Source organism: Cetorhinus maximus, chromosome 15 (assembly GCF_964194155.1).
Source record: "Cetorhinus maximus chromosome 15, sCetMax3.hap1.1, whole genome shotgun sequence".
Taxonomy (NCBI): Eukaryota; Metazoa; Chordata; class Chondrichthyes; order Lamniformes; family Cetorhinidae; genus Cetorhinus; species Cetorhinus maximus.
The window spans coordinates 107,005,621-107,027,135 of NC_135893.1; the positions used below are offsets into that span (position 1 = coordinate 107,005,621).

Sequence of the window (21,515 nt, forward strand, 5' to 3'; positions counted from 1 at the left end):
CCAGCTATCTAGCTCAACAGCTATCTCTAGCTCTCTCTACCTACAATAGCTATCCACAGCAACTCTAATTTCCCTTTTTTTCCCTTTCATCTCAGTCCCATTGTTCTCACACCCCTTTGAAACTCAAACCCTTCCAAATATAAAATCTTTTATATTTCCATCTTGCCTTTGCTTTGGGGTCAATAAAAATATAATATCCCCACTACTATTTACTTATGGACTCCTGCAAGATGCAAACATTTTCCTTGTTACCTCGGACTCTGCTTTGAAATTAAACAACCTCCCGACTTATCTAAAATGCAAATGTTAAATCTAACCTATTTACTTGTACTTCAAACTTAACACGTCAGTCTTTTCGCGGCCAGGATTTTCCGGTTGTCAGGCAGGCTTGGCGGGGGGCGAGCGGGAGGGTCTGCGAATCGGACTGCTGCCTGTGATTGGGCCACGACTGCCATTTCACACGAGCTGGTCAACGAACAGGCAGCCAGCGTGAATCACAAGCTGCAGCGCTCAGCGCCGCCTGTGTAGCCAGGGGGTGAGGGGGCAAACACAAAGAATCCAAAGGCGGCTTTGGTCTTTTCGCCTGCCTGTCAACCGTAAGGTTGGACAGACGGCAAAAAACTTAATTCAAATATAACTTTAATGGCATCAACAGGCCTGTTAATTGTCGGTGGGTGTGCAGTCGATTCCTGTGCGCACCCGCCGACTGAAATATCGCGCATCATTTTATGCTTGTTCGGGTCAGGCACATGCCCACCCGACGAGCGCAATATTCTGCCCCATGTTTCCAAACCATTACCCTCTTGCCCAGATTAATTAACACGCACACACACACACACACACACCCTTCTTTACAGAATAACACAATGTTCCCCAAAATATTTTTAAAAAACATTCTCACATTACAGCTTCAGAAGACCTTGACATGATAATAGAAACATGTTTATATCATATCACTAGTGATTACGGAATAAGCCTATGTTCACCTATAGAAGCACACTGACTCCTATCACAAAGCTGAGCCATTAGCTTCTTGACATGGTATCAAAAAAAGGCTGTGCTTTTGTAATCATGCACAACTACATAAAGAGGATTATATCCTATATCTGCAGAAGCCTCTCCTCCAATAATGTGCACCACAGCCTCCTGATAGCTCACTGGGTGAATGCATCATTTATTGCAGTGCTGAGCCACACAGGCCAGGAAGATATGAGTTGACATCCTTATTACATGACCTGGAGTGACAGGGAGATGGAAGGGTTACTATAGTTGGCATTTCCAAACTAAGAACAGGAAAAATCAGCCATGCTTCCCCCTCAACGATTCCCTCTAATGGTTCCTGTATGTTCACACGTAAGGGGTGTGTCCAGATGATGGTCGAGCATTCTCACTATGGAGACTGACCCCATGAAGAATGGATACTGGATTAGCTTCTGGCATTCATTCACGTGTACCCAAGCATGAGGCACCAGCCTCAGAAGAGAGGACAGGGGAGACAAAAAGGACACTAGAAGGCCACATAAAATATGACAATTACATGTATGATTGATCAGATTTCTTCAAAAATTTGCCAAAATGCAGGCCTCACTAAGTGAAGATTGAGCACAGCCTAAGGAATAATGGCAAAGGCTAAACAGAAAACTCTTTATTTTGTAAAATTGGGAGGAGGATTGCTGCCACTTGCACAATGCTACATTCACACCAGCAGCAAACAGAACCAGCTCTCATCAAATTTCATGAGTCAAATCCCTCATGCTTTTTACTCAAATAGGCTTTGATATGCATGGTCAGATAGAATATATGTTGGAAGCCACAAAATTGGGCCAGGCAGCAGCTGTTGTGGGCTATGTTATGACCACAGCCGATGTTAATTGCTGCATAAACCAAATCCCAGAGGGAAACTTAGTTTATGGCCATACACTTTCTTTGTATTCTGAAAACAAGGAGGGGATGTGCTGATCTCAACAGTAAGAAGTTCAGCAACACTTTTGGGATTTTAAAAATTAAAAGTTTTCTGAACAAGAATAAAATAAAACTTAAGCACACAAAATTACAGATACACGGTTAAACTTAGTCTTACAAAACATTCCCGCAAAAAGACGCTATTTGGTCATGCCCACAAGTAAACACCTTCTAGGCAACACTCCCTTATAGATGTTTAAAAATAAAAAAATCCAGTAATATTACCCAAAGCAAACTGTTGTAGCTTCAATAAAGGCATGCCACATGACCTGTAACTCTCTTCCACTCTGCTGTGAAAATCCAAACTTCAGAATAAAACTGCTTTATGCAGCCCAAGACTTTTCTTGCTTAACTGGATGGTTGATTCATACCTCATTCTCTCTCAGCCACAGCTCCAGCTATAGCTTCAGCTCAGTAGCTACCACGGCTCAATACAGCTACAGCCAGCCTGAGCTCCCCACAGTAACTCTAAACTACCTTTTCCCCCTTTCATCTCAGGTTCCACTGTTTTGACCCCTGAAACTCAAATCCTTCCAAATATAAGATCTTTCTTGTTTCCATTTTGTCTTTGTTTTTGAGTCAATAAAATAAAATATCCCCACTTCTATTCACCTAAGGAACTCCTGCAAGATGCAAACATGCTTCTTGCAACTCTGGCTCCCATTTGATATTCAACCATACTCTCCACTAATCTAAAAATGCAAATGTTAGATCCAACCTACTTACTTGTACCTCAAACCTAACACCTCTATCCTTTTCATGTTTCAAACCCCCCAGACAACTTGTTTCCTGTTAATCTTGGACCGGCTTAATTAAAGCGCGCACACACACACACACACACACACGCGTACACCCCAAAAACATACTTTTAAAAACATCAATTTGTTGCAGGCTGCCACACAGAATCTCACAGTGCAGAAGAGGCCCTTCGGCCCATCGGGTCTGCACCGACACGTGAGAAACACCTCACCTACCTACCTAATCCCATTTACCAGCACTTGGCCCATAGCCTTGAATGTTATGACGTGCCAACTGCTCATCCAGGTACTTTTTAAAGGATGTGAGGCAACCCGCCTCCACCACCCTTCCGGCAGCGCATTCCAGACCATCACCACTCTCTGGGTAAATGTTTTTCCTCACATCCCCCCTTAAACCTCCTGCTCCTCACCTTGAACTTGTGTCCCCTCATGACTGACCCTTCAACTAAGGGGAACAGCTGCTCCCTATCCGTGCCCCTCATAATCTTGTACACCTTGATCAGGTCACCCCTCAGTCTTCTCTGCTCCAATGGAAACAACCCAAGTCTAACCAATCTCTCTTCATAACTTAAATATTTCAGCCTAGGCAACATCCTGGTGAATCTCCTCTGCATCCCCTCTAGTGCAATCACATCCTTCCTATAATGTGGCAACCAGAACTGCACACAGTACTTCAGCTGTGGCCTCACCAAGGTTCTATACAACTCCAACATGACCTCCCTACTTTTGTAATCTATGCCTCGGTTGATAAAGGCAAGTGTCCCAAATGCTTTTTTCACCATCCCACTAACATGCCCCTCCACCTTCAGAGATCTATGGACACATATACCAAGGTCCCTTTGTTCCTCAGAACTGCCTAGTGTCATGCCGTTCATTGAATACTTCCTTGTCAAATTACTCCTTCCAAAGTGTATCACCTCACACTTTTCAGGGTTAAATTCCATCTGCCACTTACCTGCCCATTTGTCCATCCCGTCTATATCTTCCTGTAGTACAAGACACTCAACCTCACTGTTAACCACCCGGCCAATCTTTGTGTCATCTGCAAACTTACTAATCCTACCCCCCACATAGTCATCTATGTCATTTATATAAATGATGAATAATAGGGGACCCAGCACAGATCCCTGTGGTACGCCATTGGACACTGGCTTCCAGTCACTAAAGCATCCTTCTGTCATCACCCTCTGTCTCCTACAACTAAGCCAATTCTGAATCTGCCTTATCAAACTACCCTGTATCCCATGTGCATTTGCCTTCTTTATAAGTCTCCCATGTGGGACCTTGTCAAAGGCTTTGCTGAAATCCATATAAACTACATCAACTGCACTACCCTCACCTACACACCTGGTCACCTCCTCAAAAAATTCAATCAAATTTGTTAGGCATGAACTCTCTCTGACAAAGCCATGCTGACTATCCCTGATCAAACCTTGCATCTCCAAGTGGAGATAGATTCTCTCCTTCAGAAATTTCTCCAATAGTTTTCCTACCACTGACGTGAGATTCACTGGCCTGTAGTTCCCTGGCTTATCTCTACAACCCTTCTTAAATAGCAGAACCACATTAGCTGTTCTCCAGTCCTCTGGCACCTCTCCTGTGGCCAGAGAGGAATTAAAAATTTAGGTCAGAGCCCCTGCGATCTCCTCCCTTGCCTCCCTCAGCAGTCTGGGACACAAATCATCCAGACCTGGAGATTTGTCCACTTTTAAGCCTGCCAACAGCTCCAATACCTTGTCACTCCCTATATCAATTTGCTTAAGAACCTTGCAGTCCCTCTCCCTGAGTTCGATACCTTCATCCTCATTCTCTTAGGTGAGGATGGATGTGAAGTATTGGTTCAACACTCCAGCGATGTCCTCTGGCTCCACCCATAGATTGCCCCCTTGGTCCCTAATGGGCCCTACTCTTTCCCTGGTAATGCTCTTCCCATTGATATACTTATAGAATATCTTGGGATTTTCCCTTTTACCAGCCAGAGCTCTCTCGTATCCCTTCTTTGCTCTCCTAATAGCTTTCTTAAGCTCCACCCTGCACTTTCTGTATTCCACTAATGCCTCCACTGATTTGCTCTCCTTGTACCTGCTAAAAGCCTCTCTTTTCCTTCTCATCGTATCCTGAATATCTCTGGTCATCCATGGTTCTCTGGGCTTGTTACTCCTTCCTATCACCCTAGAGGGAACATGTTGTGCCTGTACCCTCCCCATTTCCTTTTTGAACACCCCCCCCCACTACTCTTTTGTAGATTTCTCGACAAGTAGCTGTTCCCAGTCTCACCTTGGCCAGATCCTGCCTTATTTTACTAAAATCCACTCTCCCTAAATCCAAAACATACAGCTCACTATTGGGGTGAAAGTGGGAGTGAAAGTACCCCATTCACATGGAGGACCCGCTGCACAAGGTGCAGTGAAGGAAGGTGACTGCATGAGACTGAAGGGTGCACCCTCCTGTAAAAGACCAGATCTAAGTATGAAGTGAGGTGCTAAACAATTTGTACTGTGGAGCAATTGAAAAACTTTGCTGGTATTTGAAGAATTGCCATTTTGAGTATATGCATCTTTGTGTGTATGGTTGCTTCCCATTCTTAGTAGGTGTGCCCAGAGTGCAAATGCTTTCCTCCTAGCTGTTCAGTGAGAAAGAACGACAGACTTATATTTATATAATGTCTTCATGAACACAGGGTATCCCAAAGTGCTTTACAAACAATGAAGTACTTGTGAACTGTCATCCTTGATGTAATGTAGGAAATGCAGCATCTAATTTCCACACAGCAATATCCCACCAACAGCAATAAGATAATAACCAGATAATGTGTTTAGGTGATAAAAACAAAAAACTGCGGATGCTAGAAATCCAAAACAAAAACAGAATTACCTGGAAAAACTCAGCAGGTCTGGCAGCATCGGCGGAGAAGAAAAGAGTTGACATTTCGAGTCCTCATGACCCTTCAACAGAACTGAGTAATATTAGGAGAGGGGTGAAATATTTCATGAGGACTCGAAATGTCAACTCTTTTTTTCTCCGCTGATGCTGCCAGACCTGCTGAGTTTTTCCAGGTAATTCTGTTTTTGTTTTGAATGTGTTTAGGTGATGTTGATTGAGATATAAATATTGGCCAGGAGGTATTATGTAGAGAGTATTTATGCATTTTTACAGCATTGTTTATGTAAAAGGAAAATGGCAGGCACAATTGTGGTGGGAGCGAGTAACCGTTTCAAAGTTTAGGTTGCATGGAACAGGGGCAGCAGAAGCTGTATTCTACCTCATTAGCAATGCAATGGCACCACGAATGCGGTGCTGGTTAAGCAGTTGCAGAATGCATAACATATTTTGTATTCTTGGCTCTCTTTAAGGCATTATCCTGGGTTACGTTCAAAATCATCTGCCTTTTTTTTTCTGCCATTGGATCTTGCCAAAGTACAGCAAGACCAAGTTCATCATAACAACTTGTTAAACACCCTACTTCCTTCCAAAATCAGCAAGGATCCTGACACCTGAGGAATTTATAGTGTGTGAGCTTGACAAAGGTGCATTGGCTGAGTCACAACTCACAGCTGAGCAAGAGTGACTGAAGGCAGCAAGTAAGGTAGAAGAAAGATCTGGCCATGCAGGCTGCAAAAATCACACCTCATGTCAATGATACGGGCAAGATATTGGTGTCCTGTACATTCTGCTTACAGATGGGAATTGATACAGGACAAAACCGCATTTGGTACATCCTTTCAGGCTACTAGGGATGTAACTCTACATTGTCTCTGCTACCATGAGCAGTCTGCACAAACTAGCAGAGTATAGTGAGCATTGTGCTTCCAACATCACGACATTCCTATCAGAGGGACTCAAGAAAACACCATGGAGTGGGTGGCATCTTAGTGGCCTTGCCGGGAAGCCTCAAAGCATCCACAAAACATGCATTGAACGGCATTCTCTCATGAGCATCATGCCTGGTGTTAGAGTGAAATTCAAACCTTGTTGCATTAGGCTATTGTTGCCAGATCTGGTCGGGAGATTGTTGGTAAGTTGCAGTCATTGTGGGTGTTGCCCACAAAGGTGCCCCTGTGAACGTGTCTCATGCAGATCATAGACTTATAGAATAATATCACACAGAAGGAGGCCATTGGGCCCATCAAGCCTGCACCAGGCTTTTTGAGCAGCATTCACATTATCCTCACTCTCCTGCTCTTTCCTCATATCCCAGTGATGTTTCCCCCTTCAACTATTTATCCAATTCCTTTTTAAAGGTTATTATTGAATAATAATAGCAGGCAGTGCTTTCCAAATCCTAACCACCCGTTACAAATATTCTCCTCACATCTTCTCTGCTTCTTTTGCCAATCACTTTAAACCTGTGCCCTCTGGTTATCTGCTCTTTGGCCAGGAAACAGTTTCTCTTTTTTTTACTCTATCAAAGCTCTTCACGGTTTGAAATGTCTCCAGCTTGTCTCCTCTTAGCCGTCTCTGTTCTAGGAACAGCTCTAGTCCAATCTAATCACTATAAGCCCTCATCCTTAACCATGCTAGTAAACCTTTCCTGCAGCCTTTCTAAAGCCTTCAGTTCCTCCCTGAAGTGTGGTGCCCAGGATGGGGGTGATCTAGTGTTTTATATGGGTTTACCATAACTTTCTGGGAGGAATCTTACTGCTTTCGTTTTTAAACAAGGACAGAGACCATTTCCGGATCCCAATCTCGATGAAAGCTGCCCGCTTGTGCGATCCTACCAGGGCCACTGATTAACAGGATACCTCCAGGAGCCCTGTCCTGTTAAGAATAGCAGATAGGCTGTGGGAGGACAACCTCACCAAGAGAGGTGGGAACCTGCTTATTCCCAAGTTTCCTCCCCATCTCACCTCCTCACTCACCTCCGTGAGGCCCAGTAGATTCTGCCCTCTCAATTATAAAGCTTTATAACTGCTTTGTTAAACTATCCTGCCACCTTCAAAGATTTGTGTACAAACACCTTTCTGTCCTTGCACCCCATTAAAATGGTGCCATTTAGCTCTGCTGTTCCTCCTTATTCTTCCTATCAAAATGTCTCACTTCACACTTTTCTCTCTTGAATGTTATCCATCATGTATCGCTCCATCCACCAGTCTCTCTCTGTCCTCTCAAACTCTATCATACCTTCCTCACAATTTACTACAATGCCAAATTTGGTGCCATCCGCAAATTTCAAAGTCCTCCCTTGTGTTGCCAAGTCCATGTCATTAATGAACACCAAAAACAGCAGCGGCCTTGAAACCCTGAGGCCTATCACTGTGTATCTCCCTCCTGCCTGAAAAACAGACGCTCACCACAACTCTCTGTTTTCAATCACTTCTCCAGTTTGGTATCCATGCTGCTCCTGCTCCTTTTATCCCATGGGCTTCAACTTTGCTAATAAACCTATTATGTGGCACTTTATCAAAAGCCTTTTGAAAGCCCATATACACTGTTTTGCCACACCTACCCTCTCTGTTACCTCTTCAAAAAACTCAATTAAGTAGGACATACACAATTTGCCCTTAACAAATCTGAGCTGGTGCTCCTTTATTAGCCCATACTTGTCCAAGTGACTGTTAATTTTCTAAACTAACAGTCACTTCCAGCACCAATATTGAACTGACCAGTCTGTAATTGTCAGGTTTATACTTCTCCCTTGTTCAAGTAAATGTGTAATATTTGCAATCCTCCAGCCCTCTGGTATCACCCCTGTATCTAAGGAGAATTGAAAGATGTTGACCAGCACGTCTGCAATTTCTACCCTTACTTTGCTCAGCAGCCTAGGGTGCATTCCACTTCAATGGGTTGTCTTGTCCACTTTTATGTTCTGCCAGCCATTCTGGTGCCTTCTCTTCATCCATTTTTATCTCATCCAATAGCCCGACAACCTCTTCAAGAGGACTTGGTAAAGTTCTCTTCCTCGATGACCTCCAGGTCGCTGGCCATTCATCCACAGTGTCCAGTGCTAGTAATTGTACAAGTCGGACCACCTCTCATGGTCATCACATGTAGTTCTTAATCACAGAATTCCACATCAACATTCTCATTGGCCCCTTCCTGTGGGCTTGTAGCTCCATCCGTACCCGTTCTGTGCTGTTGCATGCTCACTCCTGTTTAAATGCAGAAATTGTCCAGCATGCAATAAATGGCGATGCTTTTGTAAACCTTGGCTGAGCTCTAGGGAACCATGCCTCCTGAGCATTTCAGACTATCAACTTATTATTTCAGTGTCCCTGTGGTATGTTTGACATGGGCTTTTGGTTTCATAAGTGCTCCATTACTAATGCCTGCAAGGGGTAGCTGTGGTCTCCGAGGAGTAATCCGTTCATTCTCTGGGAATCTTTAAATGATGCTGAAACCATGGACTGCTGCATTATAAACGCATCACAGCTATTAACTTACAAAGTGACATTTCTGTGGTGTGAAATCATCTGAACATTTATAAAGTGGTATCCCATCATGCTGATGTAGGTACTGGGGGTGACATGTGGAGCTTTGTTGGTCACATGGGTACCATTTATAATGTCCTCAACCTTTGGAAACCTGCTGGCAGTAATAGTTGTGTGTGGCTTCCATTTGGATTGTCTTTTCCATCAGGAAAACCGACTTTTGATTGACAAGGGAGTTAAGAGTTATGGGGGACCAGCAGGAAAGCGGAGTTAAGGCACAATCAGATCAGCCTCGATCTTATCAAATAGGGCAACAGGCTCGATGGGCCGATTGGCCTACTCCTGTCCTATTTTTTAAGATTTTAGATTTTATGAAGAAGAGAAAAGGCTTGCATTTATTTAAATTTTTTCTCAAACTCAGGACATCCCAAAGAACTAGAATCAGTGATATAAAAACAGAAAATGCTGGAAAACCTCAGCAGATCTGGCAGCATCTATGAAAAGGGAAACAGAGCTCTGAAGAATCGAGCCATATGGACTCGAAACATAGAAACTAGGAGCAGGGGTAGGCCATTCAGCCCTTCGAGCTCCACCATTCAATATGATGGCTGATCCTCTATCTCACTGCCACATTCCTGCTTTCTCTCCATACCCCTTGATACCCCTAATATCCAAAAAATTATCAATTTATTTCTTGAATATACTCAGTGACCCGGCCTCCACAGCTTCTGTGGGAGAGAATTCCACAGATTGACCACTCTCTGAATGAAGAAATTTTTCCTCATCTCAGTCCTAAATGGCCTGCCCCGTATCCTGAGACTGTGGCCCCTGGTTCTAGACTCCCCAGCCAGGGGTAACACCCTCCCTGCATCTAGTCTGTCTGGCCCTGTTAGAATTTTATACGTTTCAATCAGATCCCCTCTCATTCTTCTAAACTCTAGTGAATACAGACCCAGTCGAACCAATCTCTCCTCATACGACAGTCCTGCCACCCCCAGTATCAGCCTAGTGAACCTTCACTGCCCTCCCTCTATGGCAAGTATATCCTTTCTTAGGTGCGGAGACCAAAACTGCACACAATACTCCAGGTGTGGTCTCACCAAGGCCCTGTATAACTGCAGTAAGACATCCCTACTTCTGAACTCAAATCCTCTTGCAATGAAGGCCAACATACCATTTGCCTTCCTAATTGCTTGCTGCACCTGCCTGTTTACTTTCATTGACTGGTGTACAAGGACACGCAGATCCCTTTGTACATCCACATTTCCCAATATATCACCATTTAAATAATACTGGTAGTAATCCTGAGATTATTACCTTTGAGGTCCTACCTTTTAATTTACGTCCTAACTCCCTATATTCAGCTTGTAGGACCTCATCCCTTTTTTTACCTATGTCGTTGGTATCAATATGAACCACAACCACTGGCTGTTCACTCTCCCCTTTCAGAATGCCCTGCAGCCTCTCCGAGACATCCTTGACCCTGGCACCAGGGAGGCAACCTACCATCCTGGAGTCTCTTTTGCAGCCGCAGAAACGTCTGTCTGTTCCCCTTACTATTGAATCCCCTATCACTATAGCCCTGCCACTCTTCCTCCTCCCCTCTTGTGCAGCAGAGCCACCCCTGGTGCCATGGACTTGGCTCCTGCTGCTTTCCCCTGAGAAGTCATCTCCCCCAACAGTATCCAAAACGGTGTATCTGTTAGAGAGGGAGACGGCCACAGGGGGCTCCTGCACTACCTGCCTTCCTCTACTCTGCCTGGTGGTCACCCATCCCCTTTCTGCCTGTTCAGTCTTTACCTGCGGTGTGACCACCTCACTGAACGTGCTGCCCATGACAATCTCAGCATCGCGGATGCTCCACAGTGAATCCACCCACAGCTCCTGCTTTGAAATTCGGTTAGCCAGTAGCTGCAGCTGGACACACTTCCTGCACATATGGTCGCCAGGGACACTGGAAGTGTCTATGACTTCCCACATAGCGCAGGAGGAGCATATCACGGGTGTGAGCTCTGCTGCCATGACTTCCCTTTAGATTAAGCTCATTCGTTACTCCCTTTAAAGAATGCTAACTACGCTAGGGGCCTTATTCCACTCTGCAAACACTCCCACTACAGTCCAAAGCCCTCACCTTATTTTCTTTAAGCTAATGGACTGCAGCAGTTTAATTAGGAATAAAAATAGAAGTAGAAGTTCTCATCTGATCCTACTTAACAATCGGTTGCCTCCCCCACGTCACGTCACTTTTTGAATCGTGACGGCACTTCGAACTCCACTGCCTGAAGGTCCTGAGGGTAATCCTCTCCTCTCCAGTGTCGGTCTCTGTTTTTTGTGTCCTTTTATACCACTCTCGCTGGCCTCTCCTCTCCGGTCTAAAACTCACCTTCTTCCAACCCTAACAGCAACTTTTAGTTAATTGCTAAATTAATCGAAGATTATACTTTAGTTTGAATTTAACCTTTAAACTCCCTCAATCACCAATCTCCAACTGAAGCTCTCTACCGCAGCCAAACACAGCACTCCTGTGCAGATGTTAACTTTTTCCTCTCTCCACAGACGCTGCCAGACCTGCTGTGTATTTCCAGCATTTTCTGCTTTTATTTCAGATTTCCAGCATCCGCAGTATTTTGCTTTTCCTACAGTCAATGAATTACTTTTGAAGTACAGTCACTGTTGTAATGTAAGAAACCATTAATTCACTGACATCAAGCTTAGCCAGGTGATAATGACCAAATAACCTGTTTTTTTAGTGATGTTAGTCGAGATATTGGCCAGGGCGCCTGGCCAAACATCAATGCTCTTCTTTGCAATGGTGCCATGAAATCTTTTACGTTCCCTCAGGCATCAGCCATTTGCTTTATACAGATATGAAGCACCGACTGGCACCTGGAAGATATCTCCTGGAGTAGCCCAAAAGGATCTTGTGGCACAGAAACTTAATGTATTATGACCGTCACAGCTTTGGGAAGAACCAAGTAGTTTTTGTGGCTGTTATTATGGGAGGCTGAGGTAGATGCTATGGTTCAGTCACTGTCTCTACAGTGAACTAAAGTCTGGTCTCCTCTGACATTTCCAGCTAGGACGACTGTGATATAGAAACACAGATATTGGAGCATGCAGGAGTGAATACACTGTGAGCTGCCTTTGGACCTGGAGGCGCTGACCCCCCCAGAATTAGTCTTTGTCATCCAATTCTCTGCAGTTCTATGGAAAACTCAAATGGATTCACATCCTTCCAACCTTACAGCTCACACATGTGGTGCAGGCAAATGGAGCGCAGCTGACAAACTGAGTGAGGACTTGGAGTTTGGTGAGTGAAAGTTGGGGGAAGGACGTGTTTGTTTCCTTTTTCTACCATTCTCATCCTATAGAAATTGGTTCTTGCTCCACAATAGGGAAAGGAGCCGTTTGGGCCATTCACGGTGACTGGACATCGCAAAGTTCTTTACAATCAATTAAATGTTTTTGAAGTGGAATTACCAACATTCCCTCTGTTTTTTTTGGAGAGCTCAGAGGCCACCTTATCCTTCTACAGAAACATTGCAGAAGATTCTTCAAGACTATATTAATTGCAATACATTCAAATCTTTCCTGAGGCACCAAATATATTATTAAATAACCTGGTGTTAAAAGGAAAAAAAAAAGTAATTAACAAGCAAAATGCAACTGTGCAAAGGCAGCAGCAAAAGACAGAAATAGAAAAGGAAATAGAAATATGCAAGGTGTTCAATATAAAAACACAAAATGATCCTAGCAAAAATCTAGACTTCAATTGCAACAACAGCCTGACCACTTTACTTTAAGAAATGCTCCAAGGCAGGCCAGGCCCATTTTATAAGAGCAAGGGACATGGCCGGGGACCTGCTGTAAGAACTAATTTAAATAAATATGTAGTAATGTGTCATTACGCCACTTGAAATAACATGCCTGCTGAGTTTTTCCAGGTAATTCTGTTTTTGTTTTGGATTTCCAGCATCCGCAGTAGCTTTTTGTTTTTATGCCACTAAATTCAGTGAGTCAGGTAATGAAGTTTCACAAGCTCAAACTTATGCCTACCACTCACCACCAGTCTCTGCATGGATAGCAGAACTTCATAAAATCAGCCCTAAAACTCATCCCTGAATATAAATTCTAACTGTAAACTGCATGAGTTTCAGTCTTAAAGGATACGATTCCATAGGAACTACTTGCTGCTTTTAATTACTAAGTTCCAATGACCTCATGTAATTCTCTGGGTTATCGGTTGTTTTTATATAGATGCTCTCAGTTTCCATTATTCTCTAACTCATCACTCCCAGATATCTCTTATTATTTGTGGAAGAATCTGAGATATCATTACTCTCTGTATATAGTCGCTTCAAGATATCCATTATTTTTATGCAATCATACCCAGGTATCCATTATTCCCTATACATCCTGCAGAGGACACATCAGACATCAAGAATAAAATTATCACCCTCTTCACAAAGTGGTGTAATTGTCGTTGAAATGTGAAAGAAACAACATCATATGTAATAACTCCTTATTCAACATTAGCCCTTATATTTCAGCTCTCACCTCAATGTTTGCCTATTCTATTTAGAATAATATGGCGTCTGCTAATCTTTGGCCAAATCTGAAACTTTACTCGTGTTAAAAGAACTATGAGAACAGGTTACATAGACTAGATTTGTATTCCCTCAAGTCTCGAAGATTAAGGGGTAATCTAATTGAAATGTGTTCGATGATAAAAGGATCTAATAGAATAGATGAAGCGAAACTATTTCCTCTGGCTGAGGAGTCTACCACAAGGGAGCAGAACCTTAAAATTGAAGCTAACCCAATCCAGGGTAATGTCAATAAGCACTTTAACACAATAGAGTGTGGAAATCTGGAACTTGCTCCCCCCCACAAAAAGCTGTTCAGGTTGAGGATCAATTGAAAATTTCAAATCTGAGAGCAAGGGATTCTCGTTAGGGAAAGGAATTAATCCTTACACAATGAAAAAAAAATTATTTCGAGTTATCAACAGTCACAGATTGCAACTCTTTCGAGTGCAATCACAGTTCTTGGTTTCCGGGAGTGGGACATGAACCCACAACCCTCTGATTCAAAGGCGAGGGTGCTATGAACTGAGCCACAGCTGACACCTCTTCCTTACACAATGAAGGTGGGTAGGTGGAACTAAGATGTCAGTCAGTCACGATCTAATTGAATGGCAGAACAGGCTCAAGGGGCTCATTGGCCTTTTCCTGTTCCTATCTTTCTACGTTGAATAAAGTATGTAAATGGAAATACATTTAATGCATCTCAGTCTTACTTGAAATTCGCCTCGTAAAGCTGTAGCTGGACCGTGATGTATCTGAGGAACTCTTTCTGTCAGAAGAGATGCCTTGGGGAGTTGCTGGAGGATTGTTGTTAGCATTCTCGACATCTGCTTCTTGGACAGTGTTACGATCATTTATTCTGTTTAATTTAAAAAAAAGTTTTTATGTTTGAGGTATGTTTACGATAGATCCTATTCTATACTGTGCTGCAAAATACCTCGACCAATCAGGTGCTGCCTTTAAGATTTTATTTGGCATTATTGGTCATTTTCCCTAAATTCACTTTGGTCTAATGGAGCATTTTCGATGATGACAGCAAAGGATTCAAACAGATGTTGAAATTTATACTTTTACAATGTAGCCTTGAGTTGAATTCATTGGACCACTTTTATTTCTGTTACACTTACAAAGGAGTGTCTGTCTTTAAACAACATAATTAGGGCAGAATTAGTAAGAAAGCTTTTCTCTGTAACTAAACCTGCATTTACGTTATAACTGTAGCGCTAGTGTAAAGCACTTTCACCCAGTGCTGATGCTAAGATGTTGTAACTCCCTTTAGTTTTAAACATGCATCTGTTTCTAGCTTATCTGCTACCTCCTCTCACATCCTCTCGGAGATCTTGTCTGAGACACCCCTCCCCCTGCTCTCTCAAACTTATTCCCACCAAACTGCTGACCTCCCAACTACTCTTCTTGATATCTCCACCACGTTAGCCAATAACGATAATGGCTCTCTCCCCTTAAATACTGTCTTCCCTTTTGAACCTGCTCTCACCATCCCTCCTCAAAAAAACTCTCCTTTGAGCCATGTCCTTGCAAACTAGCAACCCATCTCGAACCTTCTTTTTCTCTCCAACATGTCACATCCCAAATTCAAACTCATCTTTCTTACAACTCTCTGATCAGGTTTCTATCTCTATCACCAACACTGAAACAGCCCTAATCAAAGTCACAAATGACATCCTATATGATTGTGGGCATGGTGTATTCTCTCAAACTCTCTACAGCCTTTTCACAGTTGACCATGAATCTTCCTGCAACATTTCTTGTCCAGTTGAGTGGGTCTGCCTGTTTTTGGTTCCACTCTTCTGGATCCAGCCATAGCTAATGTATTGCCTGCAATGGCTTCTCTTCCAACACCTGCACTGTCACCTCTGGAGTCCATCAAGGATCTAATGTTTGTCTCCTCTTTTTTCATCTGCAGAGTTTTTAATCTGACAACATTTAAAACAACAATATAACTCTCTTAAAACTAAATGTGGTCACACTCCTTGAGGCATCATTAATAGTCCAACTGGGGTAGAAACTGGACACAAAATTGAGCCCAGAGTAATTTCTATTTTATTATATATAACATCTATCTTGTAGAATCTCAGAAAACACACCTCCAACCAGACAGGCAGCACTGAACGTCATGTATTGGGAACGTTGAGGTACACAGTCCTATTCAAAGTTAATGTTGTTATAAATAACTATGTCAATCAATGTATCATCATTTAAACATTTTTAGTTTGAATTGACATGAGTTTGAGAAAACTAACCACGGTATTCTCCAGTGAACACTGCTGTAGCCACACCTCTATTCCACCAAAATCTACACAAGTGCAGCACGAGTCACAAAGTGCATCCTAGTATATTGGATACCTGCATCACATGAGAATGCAATACCTCAAATAACAGTCTGTTCCAGTATAACTTTAGGCTGAACTGGAATGAACATTTGATCTTGGTGCATTTGCCCATTTCACCAAATCCATTTCAGCTGGTTTCTGTCACTGAACCATTTCAGTTCACATCTCCACTTCTTCTGATTTCTTTCACAAAATATTAGAATAAATGAATTTCCTTCCACATTTCATTATATTGCTGGACATGTTACATAATGGTCAGCCTATTCTCAGAATAACATTTTAAGTAAGAATATAACAGAGTAAATATAGAATTATGTTTCAGGAACTAATTATGTAGATGTAAACAAACTCATATTTTTACATCAGTTGTTAAATGCATTTGTTTAACACGTGTTGTAGCAGTGCCAGTGGACATACAGAATTTTTAAAAGTATATGTATTTTTTCATAAAATGTGCAAGAAACAAGAATATTATTAATGATTGACGATACAATGGCATGTAGACAAATACACCCAATCAAAACCTATGAACACACAGGACAGACACTGTCATGCAACACCGATTACTGCCATGAATTGTTTATGGGCATATTGAACTTTTTGAGGAAGACGTGTGTTTTTAAAGAAATACAAGCAAGGACACTGAGCAAGAGATGGCTGATAATATAAACTGACCAATTTCTGGAAAATTCCTATGTGGATTATACTAACAAACCTGTCCTAAGACAACATGGAATGTCACACCTGAAAAGCTCTCATGACCTTCTTCAAGCAGGGACATTAAAAGGGACATAGGAAAGATGCAAAGGACTGAACTTTAATCTCCTGTGGTTGCAGAGACAAAAGACTGAATTGCACATCTCAGCAGTCATCCAAAAATCCAACTCCTGTTGATCTATATCATAGAATGTGTAAATAGTTCTGATATAAATGCAAGATGGCTATTTCCTCTCCAGGAATACACAGGGAAAAAAAGGGTTAATAAGTTAGCTGCAGAGTAGTGCAGTGTGCCCTGTGAGAGTGACAGCACAAGAAGACCAACTGGTCACCCTTGCAGTTGCAGGCAAAATCTCTCTCTCTCTGTTGCTGGGGGCAAGGTTCAGCAGAAGCCACACTCAAAAAGGAAATAGGACGGCTTCTTCAGCTACCCTGCAGAACCAAGTGTCTCCAAACCAACTGTGGAACTGCCAAAGTCAGTTCTACTGGAATGACCTGACTTAACAGCTGCAATGTATCACCATCTATGCCTCACAGACAAGCCAAAGACTGATTCATTTAAAAAAAATTATTTTAGACTTTTAGAAAATTATTTTGACTTTATTTAGACTCTTAAACTTCCCATTTCTGATCCATGTGAAAGTGTGGTGTGTTTTTATTATATTTTCTTGGGTTTTAGTAACTAATAAACTTACTCTTTCTTTGACTCAAGAAGGTCTTGAGGTTAAATTGGCTCCTTCCAAAAAATAAATTCACTTGGACTGGGGAAAGGTATCCACCGGGGGAGTCGGGAAAGAGGAGTCCCTTATAAATTGACCTTGTTGCGGCCAACTAAGGGAGTTGAAAGTTGAATAAAGGGGAGTGAGTTCATTCTTCCTCACCTGGGACCATAACAAAACTGGGATCTCATTCGGGAAGTTAACAAATCGGGGGCCTTGGCCGGGGACATTATACACAGATACACCAACACACACAGGGGCAGAAACCTACATACACATACACACACACACACGGCGCTTAATCACGGTTTCCATCTCCTCGTGATCCTAATTCTGCAATCCTTTCCAGCTATGACTCCCATCACACACCTTCACACCTTCCAACTGCAGTCCATTGTACACTTCCCCTTTCCTCTGCTAATCATCATTGCCAGAGCATTCATCCAGCAGGGGAGTTTTCTATGAACCTCTTCATATTGTTAACTCAAAACTCTCCTCAAAACTTATCCCTTTGAATGTGACTTTGGCTCTCTGCCTGAAAGGGCGATAGAGGCAGAAACCTTCATTGCGTTTAAGAAGTGTGTAGATATGGACTTGGGGTGCTGTAACCTACAGGGCTGTAGATCATGAGCTGGACAGTGGGATTAGGCAGGTTAGCTCTTTGATGGCCAACACAGACACAATGGGCTGAATGGCCTCCTGTGCTGTAAATTTTCTGTTTCTATACCACTTCTGCTAACTCCCACCTGCACCTGCACCACCCCCCCCAACATTTTCTACTCACTGTGAAGTGCCTCTGAGATGTTCAGTTAAATTACAGAATTGTTACAGTGCAGGAGGCCATTCAGCCCATCATGTCTGCACCAGCTCTGAGCATTTTAATTTAGTGCCAATCTCCTGCCTTTCCCCCATAACCCTGCACATTGTTTCTATTTAAATCATCATCCAAGGCCACAGAAGTGACTTTTTCTTTCAAAAAGTTAGGTGGTGCATCGACTTTAACATCAATTCTGGCCTTCAGTCTATTCAAATCTCACATAGTCTCAGCTAAATTTGGTAAACTTTCCAGTTTCTTTCTGTATTTAACACTGGACTAAAATAAATCTCTATCTTCACTCATTTCAGCTGGTTCACAATGTGTCTCCCGCTGTTTCCTTCGGGGGAGGGAGGGTTGTTTTTTTTATAAAACCTGACTCTTGATAATATTGTGACCGTGGCAAATTTGGCAACCCAGTTAATCAGCTTCCCTTCACTAGGACAAGGTGTCAGCGTTTTGCGGTGGCTGGTGTCATTTTACTCTTGTTCCCTGCAGCAGGGTGGCCGGTCTGCACAGTCCACACCTTCCTGTGGACACGGATTATCCCGGGATGGACACCCCGGCCCACATTGGGATGTACCCGTGCCTTTGATTGGTCAGTGACAGAAATGAGAAACTGGGTGACTGACAACACCCGAAACAACAAACATAGTCAGGAGCCCATGCACTGGGCGCCAGGCAGGTTTTGCCGGGTGTGCACTTGACTTGTTGCGTGCCTGGTGCTAAAAAGGGAAAGACATTTAAAATGAGACTTACAACCACGGCGGAGTCTGAGCTGGAAACGGTCCTAGAATTTCCACCTCGTCTTCACTGGACTGACAGCAACCACAGTCATAACACTTCTGACAACAGTTCCGGCAGGTCCATCTGCACAGAAGGAAATCTGAGATTCTAGACAGAAACCCCTGTGTCTCGGGAAGATAGGAGAGAGGAATTAGCAGCGAGTTTATATCATCCCCCAGGGGTTACAGACCACTCGGATTGACAAAAACCTCGGCAACTGCTCCCAATCTTAGATTATTTTCTCTCTGTTACTGCTGGGTTTTTTGTTCTGGTGCTGACTGTTAATAATAAATAGCAATAAAATAAATAAACATTCAATAAAAGAAAATAACCTGAAAGTGGAAGGAGCGTTTACCTCGTGCTTTTATCTAAAGTAACAATACATAGAGAGGAAACTTATCACATTTTAGAGCTGCTAGGGGGTCGCTATTATTAACATTGAGGTTTATTCTCCACTGGTAATGTTTGAGAAGGGAACGCTCACCTGATTTATTGGTTCCAACTGTCCTTTTAGAGAGCCACAAGGAGAAGGAAATGGAACAAAACAGAAGGAAAGCAGTTTAGTGTTTTAATAAAGAAAGACTTGTCCCAACAGCTTTGCAAATCTTACAGCAGCACAGCCCCTGAAAACAAACCCGATGGTATTCGGGGGAAATGCGAGGCTGATGCGAGGCGAGAGGCGCCTGTTCACAGCCAGTGGGGGTGTGGGGGAGATTTTGGCCACAGCTACCGCCAGGGTCTTTAAGAGGAAAATGTTATCTTCTCCATTAGCTGTGGCTGTCACTATGGAAACTGCGGCCAGAATGCTGACGCATCGCCCGATCGTGAGTAGGTATCGAGAAGAAAACTGAAGGTGAAAAGCGAGAGAGAGAGGACGTGACATTTTGAAAAGCATTTCTGTGTAAAATAAAAACAAACAGCAACAGTTACTTTGCCCAAGAAACGTGCAATTTGCAAACTAGCGAGTCCCAGTGCGTGAGCAGGGACCTGGGGAGGCGAGAAAAACAAGGATAATTCCTCCAAAAAACAAAATGTTCCCAAAGCCTGTTTTGGATGTGACTGTAGGTCCCAGGCGAGTTTATTCTCAGCACTTTATTTGTTGCTTGAATGAGGCAGAAAAATAGCCAGTTTTGCGAATATCGCGTGTAAACCACAAAGACAGGAGGCAGGTTTATCAAATTACCTCCCAATGTTGCAAACCTACCTGTATATACGCCATCTTCGCTCAGTGTCTCACTGCTTCATACCTCGTCCTGCGCATGGCCTCTCCCCTCATCGCTCTCACACAGACGTGACTCTTCTGAGTGATACACCGGCCACTCGCATTTCACTTTCAGATTTTCCGACAGTCCACCGCCTCTCTCCCTCTGTCTCTCTCCCCCTCTCTCCCTCCCTCCCTCTCCCTCTCTCCCTCCCTCTCCCCCTCCCTCTCCCTCTCTTCCTCCCTCTCCCTCTCTCCCTCCCTCTCTCCCTCCCTCTCCCTCTCTCCCTCTCTCCCTCCCTCTCCCTCTCTCCCCCCTCTCCCTCCTCCAACTGTGAGCTCCCTCTCTCTCTCTCCCCCTCTCCCTCTCTCTCCCTCCTCCAGCTGTGATCTCCCTCCCTCTCCCTCTCTCCCTCCCTCTCCCCCTCTCCTTCCCCCTCTCCCCTCTCCCTCCCTCCCTCTCTCTCTCCCCCTCTCACTCCCTCTCCCTCTCTCCCTCCCTCCCTCTCTCTCCCTCTCCCTCTCTCCCCTCCAGCTGTGAGCTCCCTCTGTCTCACTCGGGGGAAACTCTCAATGTGAATGCCACACTTACACACCTGGCACTACCCCCGCCCGCCGGCCGTTCACAGTGAAACACAGAAGCTGCTTCGGAAATTCCCCGGAGTTTTCACCCCAGCAGCCGCCGTGACCCTGTCCCAAATGGCGCAACGTGCTCTCTCCCTCCAGCCCTTCGGTCCAGAGAACCGCATTCAGGATAAAAACAAAAAGCTAAAAGCTGCTGCGGATGCTGGAAATCCAAAACAAAAACAGAATTACCTGGAAAAACTCAGCAGGTCTGGCAGCATCGGCGGAGAAGAAATCAGTTCTGCCGAAGAGCCATGAGGGCTCGAAACGTTGACTGATTTCTTCTCCGCCGATGCTGCCAGACTTGCTGAGTTTTTCCAGGTAATTCTGTTTTTGAACCGCATTCAGGAGCCTGGGAACTCACCCCTGGGAAGGCAATGGGGGGAAATACTCCTCACTGTACAAGACACACACACACACACACACACACTGTGCTGCTTGTGGTGAGAGTTTGTTGTGAAACACACAATCAGGGACCGTTTTGAACGGGGATTATCCATTTGTTCTAGAAAATGGGCAAAAGACAAAGATGTGAGCATCTCAGTAAAACATGTCACATTTATTACATTCTCACCTTCCCATAATGATTAGAACTCGGCTATTTTGTGTGTGAAAAGCTCACGACGCCC

The 21,515-nt window shown here is 43.6% G+C and overlaps 1 protein-coding gene across 3 annotated transcripts in view; it reads right to left on the minus strand.

The window, feature by feature from the left end:
- Nucleotides 1–20,421, minus strand: part of syt17 (synaptotagmin XVII) — an 80,293-nt gene extending 59,872 nt beyond the window's left edge. For 2 of the 3 annotated variants that reach the window (XR_013579038.1, XM_078559161.1), the window contains exons 1-4: nt 20,266–20,421; nt 19,546–19,563; nt 19,035–19,189; nt 14,388–14,533 (exon numbers count right to left, since the gene is read on the minus strand). Coding sequence is in view for 2 of the 3 variants with exons in the window: in XM_078559161.1 (XP_078415287.1) it covers nt 14,388–14,533; nt 19,035–19,189; nt 19,546–19,563; nt 20,266–20,280 (334 nt within the window). In the remaining variant the exon portion in view is untranslated. The remainder of the gene's footprint in view (nt 1–14,387; nt 14,534–19,034; nt 19,190–19,545; nt 19,564–20,265) is intronic. The other variant, XM_078559162.1, reaches the window with a different exon arrangement.
- Nucleotides 20,422–21,515: the final 1,094 nt, after the last annotated feature.